Source organism: Conger conger, chromosome 10 (genome assembly GCF_963514075.1).
Source record: "Conger conger chromosome 10, fConCon1.1, whole genome shotgun sequence".
NCBI classification, from domain to species: Eukaryota; Metazoa; Chordata; class Actinopteri; order Anguilliformes; family Congridae; genus Conger; species Conger conger.
In genome coordinates, this window is record NC_083769.1 from 21,750,244 (window position 1) to 21,766,667 (window position 16,424).

At 46.2% G+C, this 16,424-nt stretch overlaps 1 protein-coding gene across 7 annotated transcripts in view; it reads left to right on the plus strand.

The window, feature by feature from the left end:
• Nucleotides 1-16,424, plus strand: part of hdac7a (histone deacetylase 7a) — a 73,318-nt gene that overhangs the window by 27,091 nt on the left and 29,803 nt on the right. For 5 of the 7 annotated variants that reach the window (XM_061257871.1, XM_061257875.1, XM_061257874.1 and 2 more), the window contains exon 3: nucleotides 16,228-16,406. In XM_061257871.1, coding sequence (XP_061113855.1) covers nucleotides 16,228-16,406 — 179 coding nt within the window. The remainder of the gene's footprint in view (nucleotides 1-16,227; nucleotides 16,407-16,424) is intronic. The other 2 variants (XM_061257872.1, XM_061257878.1) reach the window with 1 other exon arrangement.

The window sequence follows — 16,424 nt, forward strand, 5'->3', positions numbered from 1 at the left end:
GTAGCGCTTAGCCGCGCTCTCTCAAACGGACAGCCATGCAGCCCCATCATGCTGCAGATTGGCCGTTGCCAGGCAGGTAAGGCGAGTGTGGAGGAGTGTTTCCACAGCCTGCATTGTGCTGTAGCTGGGCTCCAAGCCAGGCAGTGGCCTGGCGGTCATGTGATCTGTGGCTTCTCCCCAGACCCAACAAGCAAGGAATGCCCTCTTTCCAAGAATGAGGAACCACACTCTCTCCAGCTAGGAATTGGCCATCCTTTCCCACAGTGCACTCAGTCTGTCTGACGTGACCAACCGCCAATGGCTAGAAAGGCTCACTGGGGGAAGGCTTTTCAGAGAAAAACACCTGGGTGACACAGTATCACTAGTACAGGCTCTTATAGTACATAGTAGTAGTACATAGTACAACACTTTTTATACCTCCTGTGATAACTGAATCTCATTTTCCAAAAAGTGTGCATGAAAGTCTTTCTTTCTTTCAAGCCACAGGACATTTAACAATAACAATATTGGTAGTAATAATTAAAATTAAATCAGAATAAAACTGACCAAATTGGTTTATTTGCAAGCTTTTTCAAAAAATATCTTGAGTAATCCGTTTGTGTCGAATACCGGGATAATTGATCTCGTCCATGAACACTGACACGAACACTGATATTGTGTCATAATCAAAGTGGCTAAATGGGGATGCATAATGAAAGTCTAATAATAATCTGTAAAATACATACAATTATCAAATCAATGAGGAGAAACGTAACAACCATCAAATTTAGAAGAAACCATACACAAAAAGTCTCAAAGGAAGAACTGTCTAGTGTGTTCTCCATTCTTTCTAAATATACCACCGTGCCATTTTTTTCACCGGTTTCTTTCAGTTCTAGAGAAGTTGTTTGATGACCTGCCAGTTTTTGTTTCTGGAAAAAGGGCATTCAGTCTGTGGTCTTAAGCCAAAAAAATCCAACTTCAGTCAAGTACAGCAGTGTTACGCTTCACAAAGCTGTTTAAGTGTATATTACCTCATTTATGTTTTTCTAAATGAATTGTATTTTCAGTTTGAACTAGTACATGCAGCCTGAGACCATGGCTTCATATATCTGCATCACTACATGTGGCCTGATGCAGGCATAGACTGTAAATAAAATGTGGACTGTAACATCACCCATTGACCTTCCATAGGCATGTGAAAATTGTTTCAAAGCCACAGAAGTGCAGTTTTTGTTTTTGTGTCAATCAATGCAATGAGACAAAAGCATTTATTGGCCGTTAGGTCAGGGAATTCTTGACATCATATTAGCCAATATCTCAGAGTCCCCACATAGGAATAGATGGAAATGTTTAGACTGATATAAGTCGATATGGCAATGCATTTGCTTTGTCTAAGTTTGCCGATGCTTAATACTTAATAGGGCCGACATGGCTCAGGCAGTAAGAGCAGTTGTCTGGCAGTTGGAGGGTTGCCGGTTCGATCCCCCGCCCGGGCTGTGCTTCCCGAAGTGTCCCTGAGCAAGTCCCCTAACCCCTAAATGCTCCTGACGAGCTGGTCGGTGCCTTGCATGGCAGCCAATCACTGTCGGTGTGTTAGTGTGTGTATGAATGGGTTAATGAGAAGCGTCAGTTGTACAGCACTTTGGATAAAGGCGCTGTATGAATGCCAACCATTTACCATTTAATACATGCCGTAATAACTCCATCCAATGTAGTCTGAATCCATTTAAGGATGTAACCTTACAGTCACTCTAAATATGAGGACGTAAACTAGCATGAAATTTGTCATACCTACCTTGAAAGATTAACTTGACAATTTATAGAACGGGTGTGAACACCTGCTTTGTTATGACCTATTTGGAGTGAATGTGAGCAATGTGAGGTATGAAGTTAACCTTGTGATATAAGGTAGTCACCATATACACAACTACATTTTAGATGGTTATTAAAATGCCAAGTTTGGTTAGCTACAGTATTATTCTGTAGGCTCATGAGGTTGCCATTCATTTTGGTAACAAGTAGCTATCTAACTCTCAGACAGGTGTTAAATCAGATTATAAAATCTGGTTCCTCCAGTACTGCTTGGATGTTCTGATCTGATAGGATGTGTTTTTTTTTAATGCAGTGGACATTTTCTTTTTGTTTACTTTTATTATGATCTGTAATAGTGCAGCCTTTAAAGCTGAAAATGGTTCATTCTTGTTCAATTCAACTTTCCGTTACAGAATGATAGAGTGGTGTTTCTATCACTTTCACAATCTACTTATAGACATTACATCCTCATGTGTAAATGTAGCTCGTTCTCCTCAAACAGGATATCAGTATGTGGACTGATGTTCCCTCTTCTTCTCAGTTTCTATCTAACTCATCATCCATGAATTCTATCTTGAATAAATAATGTTTGGCAATGCAGGCAGACAAGCGTAGCTTCCACTTTCTACTTGGCCCCCAGGTAACTTGGCTAACATCAGTTTGGTAACTACAGGCACAAGCAGGGAATTAGGCTAGGCTACTCCTTAGCTGTATCTTAAACTTTCTGGCCCTTAGGAGTGAAGATCTTGAGAATTACCAGCACAATAGAAAACTAATATTTATCTTAATAACATTCATGAGGTGTATATATTGCATGTTTTGTGATGTGCTCACGGAGTTCCAAATGATCATAATTCATTTTCCACTAATTAAGGAAACCCGAAACCACTCTATGTCAGGCAACAAGGCAAAGTTTCCGACCATGGGGGACAGCCTAGCCACTCCTTATTTTTTGTTAGGATTAAAGCACCTAGTTTTCCCATGAGTGCACATACCCGTACAGTGGGTTTGTGGTTTGGGGACTTTTCACAGCTCCATCCCCTGTTGTTGTGTTGAAGCTGAAGGCACGTGAGTCTGCATATTCATGATGTGAACTCTTTCCCCCCCCCTCATTTTTCCTAGAACAGCTGTTAAAATTTAAAGAGTCCTGAGACAGGGAGATTGAGGGATTGGTAAGGTGTCATTATCTGGATTTTTGAGGGTTTTTTGGTTGCAGTTTTTGGGGGTAAGTGGCAAATAGCATTTAACCATTTCAGAATTCAAATGTTCACACGGTACTATCAAGAGTTTTTCGTTTTTTTTCCTTTACCGTGTCAGAAAAAGGGCTTTGTTTGTTTAAAAAAACAAAACAAAACACGTTGGTGTGTTTCAGCTATATTAACTTATGTAAATCTACTGGAGTAATTGCTAAGTACCGCTAGGACTCAAGGGGACAATGGTTGTGCTTGGACTTTTTATCAAAGTCACCTTAACCATTACATTTTCTTTTCAGCACATTCAGCGTGATGGTCTTTGCCCTTTGAATTAGTACTGGGGGACTGACCTGTGCCCCTGGGGTCGAGTGCCAGTTGACCTGTGGCCTACCTGTTGGGGTTGTGTGGCTTACACTGATTAATCTCAGAACTGATCATTGGTTGCTGTTCATCTGTAAGAGACATTCTGAACACAGTTGTTTCATGCAGTGAGTGTGCTTCCATGATTGGTTATTACTGGTGATTGTACATTATGATTGGTCAGTGAGTGGGAAGGTAATTATGAGTGGCTGTGATGTTATTCCGTTTTGTAGACACATTTGGGTTTTTGAAAACCCATATGTGGTAAAATGGAGAGTAGTGCTGGATGTGCCAGTGTTTGTGGATTTGTACTTCTGTGGCTCTGCAGACACGCCCTCTTCTCACTCTGCTGTGAGCCATGGCGAGAGGGAGGGGAAGCAGGTGCATGATGGGATGCGTGCATGCAGGGGTCTGTTGAAAGGGCAACTTGATTTTTGGGTGGGGCTTGCTGTATGTGGGAATTTATTTTCAGAAGTCATTTCTGCGTTCATGCCTGTGTAAGTACCAGGCAAAGCCCTGTTGGGCAGCAGAGGAACACCTTGGTGTAGTGCAGCTTCAGGTAATCACTGCTTGTGTTGTGTTTTTTCTGTGTTTGTTCTCTCAGAGCTATAAATATCCTTAAATAGCTGGGGGTGTTAAGACTTCAAAAGGAAGGAGAGGGTGGAGTGTTTATGCTTGCTGTGTGACTGGAACAAGCTGTGTACACAGACGCACACACACACACACACACACACACACACACACACGCACACACACATATTCATATGGTTAACTGATACTTATAACACAGTCTGCACACAGTTAAAAATGGTCAATAGCACCCCCGTCACTGCAGAATGCATTTGTGGCTGTGCTGACAGTTTCAAAGTGAAGATTTGAATCTTAGATACAGATTCGCCTGCTATGGGTAACCCCAGTCGAAAGGGTGAGGAAGAGAGAGAGAGAGAAAGAGGATGAGAGATAGCGGGGAAGCAGGAACGTGCTCTCCAAGGCTATAATTGGAGATCCTGTCTTGCACAAGGTTGATTTAGCAACGTCAAAAACAGCAGCCGCGCCATGTTGCACAGCTGCAGGGACACAAACGCGATTGTCCACATTCAAAAACAACATCATGGAAGCTGAAGCACTCCTTTCTACAGTATCGTCGCCTGGGCGAGGCCTGGAATGAACCCCAAAAGATTTAAAGATTGACTGGAATGCCACCTTTCCCATTCCTGCGTGGCCGTTTGATTGGCCTCCTGTGGGCCTATCGCGTCAGCCAATGATCACCTGTGTTTAAAACTTTCATTCATCACAGACACCCGATCTGGGTTTTTCAGTTGGAGTCATCTTATAAAGTATGCATTCCTCGATTACTAGGTACAGTTATGTGCAGAATACCAAGCATGCTGCTTTGTTTATCATAACAAGCTCAACTCTATATCCTCTGAGGCCCCCGGCCCCTTGCCCCTTGCCCCCTGCCCCCTGCCCCCTGCCCCCTGCCCCCAGCCTGTTCTGCAGCCTAAAAGCTTTGTGAGGAAACGGAGCAATAACAAACCGTAATTCACACAACAGATCCATAAGGTATACTTTATGAAAAGCTGTGTTTGAATGTCTTTTGATGTCCTGCTGGTAAAGTAGGCCTTACATAACCGGAGACATTCCACAGGTGCTGTAATCCAGACAGACTTAAAAACTGAAGTGCATAAGTGCTTGTGGCTGTTCTGGTCTCAAGTCAAGTGGATTGGTGAGGAATGGGTACTTCTTGGAAAGGACAAATCTGTCTGTTCTCAGTGAATTTATTTCTGTTACAACTTAAACATTGGCTAATTATCTGTGTGTGTGTGTGTGTGTGTGTGTGTGTGTGAGCATGAGTGAGCAAGACTGAGAGAAACAGTGTATGTATGTGTGTCTCTGTGTGTGTGTGAGTGAGCAAGAGTGAGAGAAAGCGTGTGTGTGTTTCTGTGTATGAGTGAGTGAGAGAAAGAGTGTGTGTGTATGAGTGAGCAAGAGTGAGAGTGTGTGTGTGTGTCTGTCTGTCTATGAGTGAGCAAGAGTGAGAGAAAGAGTGTGTGAGAGTGATATCACATTAGTGTTCTCCTGTGCTAGTCTCTAAAAGGAGCCTGAGACAACTCTGCCAACAGGAAGTGTCTTTTTGGTGTTGAGGTTTGTGTTTTTTATAGACTGCTTCCTTCTGTCTAGTGAGGTTGCTATGGTGACAGGGCCCCCTTCCTGCATGTTTATGGGATGGCTGCGGAGGCCGTGGGCAAGGAGCCACTGTAGCCCGGGCGACAGCCGAGGCAGCCCGGCCTCAGACGGTAAAGAAATAGAAAAAGAATGAGAAAGGAAGAAAGAGGATGTTATCGCCGACCAGAGTTAAGCGATGTAGAGCAACGCTTAGCCTAATTATAGAGAATGAGAGTGAGAAAGTCTGAGACAGCGACTGAAGCAGTTTCTGTCTTTTCTATTTTTACGGTGATATTTTTGATCTCTTGACGGTATAAGCTGTAATCACAAGCACTCCTTGGCCCGAGCAGGAAACCAAACAATAGAGAGTACTAGCGTAACCAATGCGGAGGGGAGACGGTTCTGGCTAATTAAAATGGCTTAGGCTTTCTGCCCTTTTGATTAAAACCTCAACTGCCTACCAGCCCTCCAGAGTGTTCCAGCCTTTATATCTGCAGTTCATAGCGAGTAACAAAGTAGAAAACAACCCACAGAAGTGTGTACAAGTCACTGTCAGTCAAGAGGTAGTGCCCTGTGTTTACAGTGTGAGTAGAGATGGGGTGCTTTGTGTGTAGGGTGTGAGGAGAGATGAAGTGCTCTGTGTGTAGGGTGATAGTAGGGGTTTGCTGAGCTGGGTTTAGAGCTGAAGTGGGCGAGAGTAACTGAGCGTAGAGTAGCTCAGTTTTTCAGCTGGAGGCACCTTGCTTCTGGAGCTCCAGCATGAGTTGGCCTCTATGTCCGTTCCTCTTATCCTCGCTCAGCCCTGCTCTGGTGGACGGACTGTCTCTGTGTCACACAAATGACCCTGCAGACCCTGCGCTCTACTACTGGTGTAGAAAGCGGTTAGTGAGGAGGGAAATATTCACCTCTGCTGCAGAGGGCTGGTCTGAGGTCAGTGATGAGCGTTGCTGTACAGTGCTGATCTGAGGTCAGTGATGAGCGTTGCTGTACAGGGCTGATTTGAGGTCAATGATGAGCGTTGCTGTACAGGGCTGATCTGAGGTCAGTGATGAGCGTTACTGTACAGGGCTGATCTGAGGTCAGTGATGAGCGTTGCTGTACAGGCTGCTGTAATGAGTGATGGCTTGGGTGTAGGACAGTGTTCAGTGTGGGTTACTATCACGGCCCGCCTCCTGAGGCCGGTGACCACACAGGGAGAAATCCGATCGGCTTTGGAAACTTGGAGGTAAAGCAGAGTGGAAATTTCACCCTCTTCAGCATGCATAAAACATCAGCCTGACTAAGTCTGGTACTGTTTCACCCTGATCCTCTCTGTGTAAACACACACACACAGACACACGTACACCTGACACACACAGACACATACGTACACCTGAGACACACAGACACACACGTACACCTGACACACACAGACACACCTGTACACCTGACACACACAGACACATACGTACACCTGACACACACAGACACACCTGTACACCTGACGCACACAGACACACCTGTACACCTGACACACACAGACACAACAGATGCACCAGGCACACAGTCTTTGGCAGACATACACAGTTTCTGTCTCACGCACACACACACACACACACGCACACACACGCACACACACACTCTCACAGGGCAGGCTGTGTTCTGTGCACTGTGAGGCTAGTGATTCATGTCAGGTATGCAGGTGGCATCTGATTGGTTGCTGAGCCACTGTGGGTGATGTGCCTAATGATTAGCTGGAGGATGAAGGGAAAGGCAGTGCCTTATGATATTAAATTGTCATATTAGCATTCAAAAACAGAATAACATGGACATATAAACCCCATATACGGTGGTGGAATTACCATTTTTTTCCTTTTTCGTCACAAGTATGAACCAATGAATAGGCTTCGCTCTCCAAAGCATAACGCTAGGAGTGTTAAGGTTGTTCAGAGTGATAAGCCAACCCTTGCTGTACCCTTAGACTCCTTGGCAATGATTATATGCTTGATTAAATATTATTTTTAAATGGCTGCGTTAAAACACAACCCTTTGTTTTCTGAGGATGGTGTGCAGAAGTATCACATAAAAACTTTTTTAAATGGGTACCACAGCTACAGTTTCATAGCTTTGACCTTACTGTACTTGAAAGGGCGTGCGATCCATCTTGCACAATCTCCAGAGAGATGTTTGGAATGAAATCAGTGTTTGAAAAGGTGACGGAGATGGCTATTATTAGCCCGGCTGCAGAACAGCAGGAAGAAGCCGGTGGAAATACCTGTGTGTTTGCATAACTGTGCCTCAGAACAGCCGCGCTGACAGGTGCGCCTCCGAACTTCATTGTGTCTGTTTTTGGCGTGATTCTCGAACAGCCCCGGGGCTAGTCTGATGTTTCTCAAAGGGCCCTCTGTGCCAGGACCGGAGCTGTATCGCATTACAAAAACACAGCGAAGAGCGAGAGCAGCATGTATTTGGTTTGGTGGAACACGCCGGCAAGGCTTAATTATTATTTGCGTTATCGATATAACCGCCTTGCGGTGTCTGCGGGGTTATAGGGGGGGGCGAAAGCGTACAGTATCGGTGGCGTGAATGGCTGATGGAGACAGACGGGTAACGGGGTTGGAGCGAGACCTGTTTACAGAAGAAGGTCCCTGGAGTCCTGAGCGTTTTCTGAGCAGGATACACAGGTCGGGGAGCGGGACCGGCGGGCGTTTGTTGGCCGTGAATAAAGAGGCTCTTCCTGTTGCTCGCCGCAGCCCGGTTTGCATTTTGTCCGGCCAGCACAGAGTCTCCTGCCATTTCCATGACAATTGCTCTTAAATCATGCACTCTAGCGTCGCTTGTTAAAAATACTTGGCTTCCTCACAGCGCTCTTCCTCTTAAAGCCTCCCTCTGCTTGGCTGCACCCCCCCAGGCAGTGGTACGGCTCGGTCACTCGCCTGACCACTTCTACTTTTGCCGTTTGTTCACCGTGGCCGTTAAGCAGATGTGTCCCTTTCTTTGGGATACATAAATGGGGACATTAATGATGTGTCATCACTTTACACTGAGAAACCAGAGTTCGGCTCTTCGCCAATCAGAGAGTATATTACTAATAAGAAATGGAACAATACCGACAGTGATTGGGGGATACTTTCTGGCTGTAATTCTAGGATCCCTTGTGGTATCTATGAACAGAAGGTAGCCACCAATCACCACTGGCATTGCTGCATTTGTTGTTACCAACGTACTCTGGGATTGGTAGAGAGCTCATATCTGGTTTCTATGAAAAAAAATGTGGTGATGCATCACTTCCCCTTTATCCCTGTTCCCACTCAAATCCTTACAAACTCTTGTCTCCGCGCTGCCTCTTGCTCGGTCTTAGCAGATTCAAAGGCCTTGTGTTGCCGTGGGACCAACAAGGCACGGTTATGCTTTCAGCCATCCTCCAGTTTAATTATTTGTTAATGTTCTCCCGGTGCATGTGGTGCCAGCTGTTTTCTAACTGCCCCCTTAAAATGGTTAAGATTTACGCATTGTGTTGAGGCACTTTTTTGCAGAAATGAAAGTGTTGAAATCTGATTTTGTATTATGTGTTCCTTAAGTTTGTTTACCATGAAGATAATGAGGGCACATAAGCCTCCATGCAAAAGTACTAAGTGCACTGCTGACAAAAATACTTCTCCTACTCTCTCATCTCGCGACTTAGTTCATCGTCTATGTCTCACTGGGTTTTTTGTTTTTTGGTGGAAATAGCACAGCTCATCTACGACTCTCACATGAGGAATGTCTGCATTTCCTTCTCACTCGGTGGATTGAAAAGACGTTGGTTACGAATGTTTGCGTTCCTTTGCAGACTGTCAACACTCAACCTCTCTGAAAGTCAGGACGTGCTGGGGGCCTGTTCCTTCAGTCAGTTTGGTGGGGATGGATGGGACCCCCGGTGTTTTTTGTTGGGGGATGGGCTGTCCGTACATTCCAGCTTCAATACCTTACATTTTTAACACCAGAAACAGCAGACACTGAAGCCTCATTATCCCGACTTCTGGGTTGTGTCAGGACCCCTCTTATCAGCTGTCCTCCGCCACTGACGAGTCTGAGGGCCGGGGGTCGATTCAGTAGGAGCGGTGGGCACGGGGAGAAGTGGGTGACACCCGACTGAATACTTTAGCTTGTTAGCGCATTAGCACCCGGCCACTCGATGCAAGCCAGAGCCCAGCCGTTCTGTTGTGCATGAGCCCGCCAGTCCTTTATAGCCTACTTAGTCAGCATCACAAAGGGGGAGAGGGGCTTTAACAAGTTAAAATGACACCAATTTATACATTTTAATACGTTTGAACTAATCTTCAGAAAGCTGAATACCCCTTTCCAAAGGAAAATGTTTTGAAATTGTAACCTCGCCTGTGTTTACAGGCGACAGTGGCTATGTTTACATGTACACCAATACCCTGATTATTGGGAGCAATTAGTGTATGCCAGTATTTACATTATTGCATACACATGGACACAAGTAATGCAATTGCTCCCAGTAGCTGTGTTTACATTATTCTCTCCATAATGCTCAACGGAAAGGGCGGCCATGCTTGCTTTCATCTGGGATCGTGTACTTCTGTGTGACATGTTCAGATTCAAACGTTGAAAGAAATTGGTGTAGGACATCTGCATTAACCAAAAAATGGAAAGATTTGCGAAGGTCCAGGTGTCTTATTCGGATTTTGAATGACCTTACACCAACAAAAGATTGGATAAAAACGTTTACATGACTATTTTAATAATCAGAGTATGGCCATAATCGGGGGCAGGTGGGAGGTAAATGCACCCTGTGTGGCACAGCGAATCGTTGGCTTCTGGCTTGGGGGGTTGCAGGCATGAGTCCAGGCCGAACATCTCGGGTGCACCCTCGGGCAAGGGTCTTTGTCCTGACTTGTTCTAATATCCAGCTGTAAACACAAATAATATGTGAAATATGCAAGCTATGTAAGGGGTCCAGGACAGGGGCATCTACAAAGAAAATGAATGGTAATAATAACAACCATCAGGCCGCTGTGGCCTTGCGACATTGAGCAGAAGACGTGCGTTCCGTAGACGCGTGCCTGGATGGGGAGAGCTGAAAGGCGCGGTCCAGCGATGTCTGGACGACGCGAGCCGACCGGCGCAGTTTATCGCTGTCATCGAGCGCGCTTTGGCGGCCCGCAGGAACAAAGACGGGGGCTTGAGCTCTCGGGTTACGATATTGTTGATGGTCAAAGAGTCACCTGCAGCTCGGAGCCGCGGGCAGACATTCGATCGGAATAATGGCCGCGGCCCCCCCCCCCTCCGGCTGTGAAGCTTCAGATGTTTGCACAGAGCCTTTGGGCTTCGGGATGACTTTCTCAGGGGTGTCAGGTTCTCACTGCCCCCTCCCCCTCATTATTTATGACTCTGGAGCTGGTATTGTGTGTGTGAGTGTGTGTTTGTGTGTGTGTCGTCTACTGACTGGGCGAGGAAAAATGCTGGGGTTGACCTCTTGGATTGCACTGCTGTTCATTTGCAGTGTCAGAGTAAACTACCTAGTGGGTGTTTAACTGCAGTTGGATGAAATACCCATGCCCATACGTGCACACACACACACACACACGAGAGCATGTAGTTTACTAGTCTTTTATGAAGGGTGTTTCTGTTTATTTTTTTTTTCTCCCTTCTTCTTTCCCCAGTTTATGAGAGCCAGGCACTGCAGTCTGCAGTAAAAGTTAAAATCAGCCCTCGCATTGTGAATTTGCACTCTGTGCTTCTTGCGCTTGATTACGGCTTGGTGTGCTTCTCTATTTGTAGCCTGTGTATTTATAGAGGTGACAAACAAAGTACTATTTTATTTTTATTTTAACTTCCAGAAAAGATGATGGTTCTTTTGCTTGAACCACTCATAAGCAGAGAGACTGTTTCTGTTCCCAAACAGTGTAATAAGTGATTTATTACCACCCTCTTTGTTTCTTGCTTTTCCTCACTTTGGGATAGTGTCTGTGTGGAATGTTGGCCAGGCCAGTGCATGGGAACTCCGATGATGAATGTACCGAACAGAAGTGGCTTTTGAAAGCGGCGAAAACTAAAGGCCGAAAAATGAAAGGGTCCGACATGTTCCTCCCTCCCCAAAATAGATTTGGCCCAAATGCCAGTTAAAGCCCTCATTTCCTTCAGGGCGAGAGAGTGTTTATGTGTACGTGTGCGTGTGTCTGTGTGTGTGTGTGTGTGTGTGTGCGCGTCTGTGTGCGTCTGTGCGTCTGTGCGTCCGTGTGTGTCTGCGTGTGTCTGTGTGTCCGTGTGTGTGTGTGTGTGTCTGTGCGTCTGTGCTTCTGTGTGTCTGTGTGTATGTGTGTGTGTATGTGTTTGTGTGTGCGTCCGTGTGTATGTGTGTGTGTGTGCGTCCATGTGTGTGTGTATGTGTGTGTGTGTGCGTCCGTGTGTATGTGTGTGTGTGTGTGTGTGTGTGTGTGCGCGTGTGTGTGTGTGTGAGGTGGGGGGGGGGGGGGCATTCCGCTCTAGGGGGCAGATGTCTCCCTTGGTTTATTTTTTTTTAATCATCAATACTTCCTGTTTTTCCAAGTTTTTATTTTGAGACTGCTAATTTAGTTCCAACTAGACCGGCTGGCTCTGTTTGTGTCTGCATCCCCAGATTTATGCCCACAGTTCACTTCCATTGTCCTGCATTTATTTCTATTTTTTTCTTTTGGTTTTGTTTTTTTGTACCATATTTCACCTCATGCGCCATATGAAGGAAGTAACTTCCTTGTGCTTCCGTGTGCTGTAGGGTGTAAAATAGTCACTAGCTCTCCTGTAGTACTGTGTGGACTATAGGGTGTAAAATAGTCACTAGCTCTCCTGTAGTACTGTGTGGACTGTAGGGTGTAAAATAGTCACTAGCTCTCCTGTAGTACTGTGTGGACTATAGGGTGTAAAATAGTCACTAGCTCTCCTGTAATACAGCGCGGACTATGGGTTTTTAAATAGTCACTGGCTCTCCTATAGCACTGTTTGCCCTGTTGGCTGTAAAATAGTCTGCCTCTCCTGTAGTACAGTGTGCACTGTGGGGTGTAAAATAGTCAGTGGCTCTCCTGTAGTTCTGTTACCCGTCGACATACAGTAAATCTGTCAGAGGGTGTTCTGTAGTACTGACATTATGAAATTAAATCATGCTTTTATTTCAGGTGAGTGGGCACAGTTGGACAGTATACACTGACCATGAGGTTATTGTCATCGATAAATGGTCACTGGTCATGTTTTTACAGCAGTTGTTCATGGCAATTTTATGAACACTCTGACCCTGGTGTGACCTATGTTTGAAGGTCACTGGATCCAAGCAGACAACAATCTGCAATACATGAATGTGTTGGCCAAGGGGAAACCGCAAATGTGTTGGCCAATCACCATTTCCGATAGATAGACATGTGTAAATAAGGTGGAGTGAATTGGACTGGAACTCAAAATGCATGAGAGGGACAGTGGAAAATGAGAACGCTTTCTCACCTGTTCCAAAACTGATCACCTGGTGCATTCCTGGGCCCCACTCCTTTTCCCAGCTGGATCACTGATCTGCGTTTGTGTTGTTTTAATGGGTTTGACCATGATGCATTCCTGTCTCATCTGATATGTTCGGCACCGGCACACTGCTGGTCTATTCACACACAACACACATGCATGCACATGCATGCACATACACACGCACACACATATACACACACAGACAGCCACATGGACACACGTATACACACATACTCACACAGACTGGCGCACACATGGGTGCACACACCACACACACACACATACACACACACACACACACAAAGACATGCACACACATGCATGCACACACACACACACACACACACACACAGACAGGCGCACACACACACACATGCATGCACACACACACACACTCACATACACACATATACACACACACCCACCCACAGACAGGCACACACACACACACAGACCAGCACACAGACACACACACGCACACACACACAGACAGACACACACACACAGACAGGCACACAGACACACACACACAGACAGGCACACAGACACACACACACACACACACAGACAGGCACACACACACGCACGCACACACACACACACACACACACAGACAGACACACACACACACACACACGCATACACGCATATATACACACACACACACACATACACGCATATACACACACACCCACACACACACACACATACACGCATATACACACACACCCACACACACACTCACATACACACATATACACACACACCCACCCACAGACAGGCACACACACACACACAGACCAGCACACAGACACACACACGCACACACACACAGACAGACACACACACACAGACAGGCACACAGACACACACACACAGACAGGCACACAGACACACACACACACACACACAGACAGGCACACACACACGCACGCACACACACACACACACACACACAGACAGACACACACACACACACACACGCATACACGCATATATACACACACACACACACATACACGCATATACACACACACACACACACACAGACAGGCACACACACAGACAGGCACACACGCACGCACGCACACACACACACACACACCCACACACACACACACACACACACACACACACACACACACACACACACACACAGGGCCGCTCACAGCCCAGGGGGCTGACGGGCTGACACGGTTCACACAGAGGTGTTTTTGAGCCGTCTGAAAGACTCATGAATCATTACTGTGGAAAAACAACAGGCGCGGAAATGTTTCATCAGGTTTGATATTCAGTGAGTCATTGTGAGAGGAGGGGTATGGAGGCATGCGCTCTGGGGGCCGGCCGGCCTGCGGAGCGCTGAGGGCCCGCTAGCTTGGAGGGTTTGAGTAATTTCTCAGCCTCGGCCAAGCGTTTGCTCCGCTCGCACCTCTCCTAATATGGAGGCCTGCTTCAGGCCCCGTTCCACCTGGCACCGCGGTGCACGGCGCTTCTGTCGTTTAAAAAACCGAGGGAGCCGTCCCGTGTAGTCAGCCTTCTTCTCCCTGCTCCATTTTACTTACTGCAGGTCACACAAGCGGATCGACTCCAAATCTGATTCCTTCAAGCTCTTCTGAAAGTCTGCAAACATAATTGTTTTGTGTGCACTGCTATGTGATTAATTTAGTCAGATAGCGATGGCTTAAAGTACAATAGTTATTCATTGATATTTCCTCCAAGAGAACTGTAATTATTGGCTTGTGTGGAGGCTGTGTGCAAACAGGCCTTTGATTTCTCTGAATAGCCAATGAATGAATGACATAACGCCTTGTTTCCACGGGGAGGGGGTGCATAGTTACACCAGTCTGTATAGAAGGAGCATTCACGTCAGACAATACATACACTGGTTCATTGCTATGTAGGAACTAACACCCCTCCCCTTCCTCCCACCATCTTTAACCTCACTGTTAAAATGCCTTTTTGTTTCAGGCAGTTGCTAAATTTAGCCTCTCGCAAGTCCGGCAAGGCGACAGTTTCATACGTAGGACAGACCTGAATGCTACAGCCATGTTACACTTTTTTTATCCTACTCTCTCTCTCATTACCCTTTTGCTGGACTCTTGCTCTCTATGGTACATGGGTAGAGGTATCAAAATTTGCAGGTATAGGACTGAGGTTTAATCTTTTGCATCCCCTACACTAAGAATGCACAGACACACACACAGACATACATACTCAAACCCACACCCACACTCACATTTACTGATCCCAACAGTGCATGTTTTTTGCAGTAAAAGCTGTCTCTTACAATGGAATCGCAAGCGCAATGCAAACAGCATGGGGGAAGTGTACAGTACACACACACACACACACACGCACACACATACACACACTCACTCTCTCTCTCACACACACACACACACACACACACACACATACATACACACACTCACTCTCTCTCTCACACACACACACACACATACATTCACTCACTCTCTCACACACACACACACACACACACACACACACTCACGCACACAGCGAGAGTGCACAGTACACAAAGGAGAAAGAGGGAGGGGGGAATGGACGGTTGGTGGTGGGGGGAGGGATATTGTCCGTCCGTCCAGCTTTGACTCTAATGGCTGTGTGGGATTAGTTTTCTCATTTAGTAGGCCACAGATGGAGGGTGCCTGTGTTCTCTCTCTCCTGCTGTTTGTGTCCCATCCTCCCTCTCTTTCTCCTCTTCTCTATGCCTTAGCTTTAATAAGTTTGGTGTTTGCGTATCAACACAGCCGCTGTTTAGTTTCCTTTTCTTTTTTCCTGGAACTTTCCGAATAACGGATGGAGGTGGGCCTGAATGTAAACAGCTCTTTTTGTTCTCTTAATTCAGAGTGATATGTAATTATGCCTTTGCTGAATAAGCAGTGCTGTAATGGCATAGCACAGTTTAAGTGCATCCCATGAAAGATGATGTAGTTAACTGCATACAAATAGAACAATTAATGTTAAAAAACAAAACGGCAATGATGCGTGGACAAGTCTACTGTGTTTCTTTTTTTTTTTTTTTAGTGTTATAATTTAAAAACTGGTTATTCAGGGTCCAGTTCTGAAAATCCTACTCCAGTTGATCCAACAGCTTCTGTTGCAACCATTTAATCATCTCTCTCCCTCTCTCTCTCTCCCTCTCTCTCTCCCTCCCTCCCTCTCTCTCTCTCCCTCTCCCTCTCCCTCCCTCCCTCTCTCTCTCTCCCTCTCTCTCTCTCAGCAGTCGCAGTGTCAGGTGAGGCGGTCCCCATGGACCTGCGGGTGGGCCAGCGTGCGGTTCGGCCGGGCTCAGACACGGCCATGCTCACGCCCCTCCCCCACCCCCACCCCCTCCTGCTGCCCAGTACCTTCTCACCCCAGCCCTGCTCCCAGTTCTCCCAGCAGCAGCTGCACTTCAGGGTACGCCACCTCCCCCAT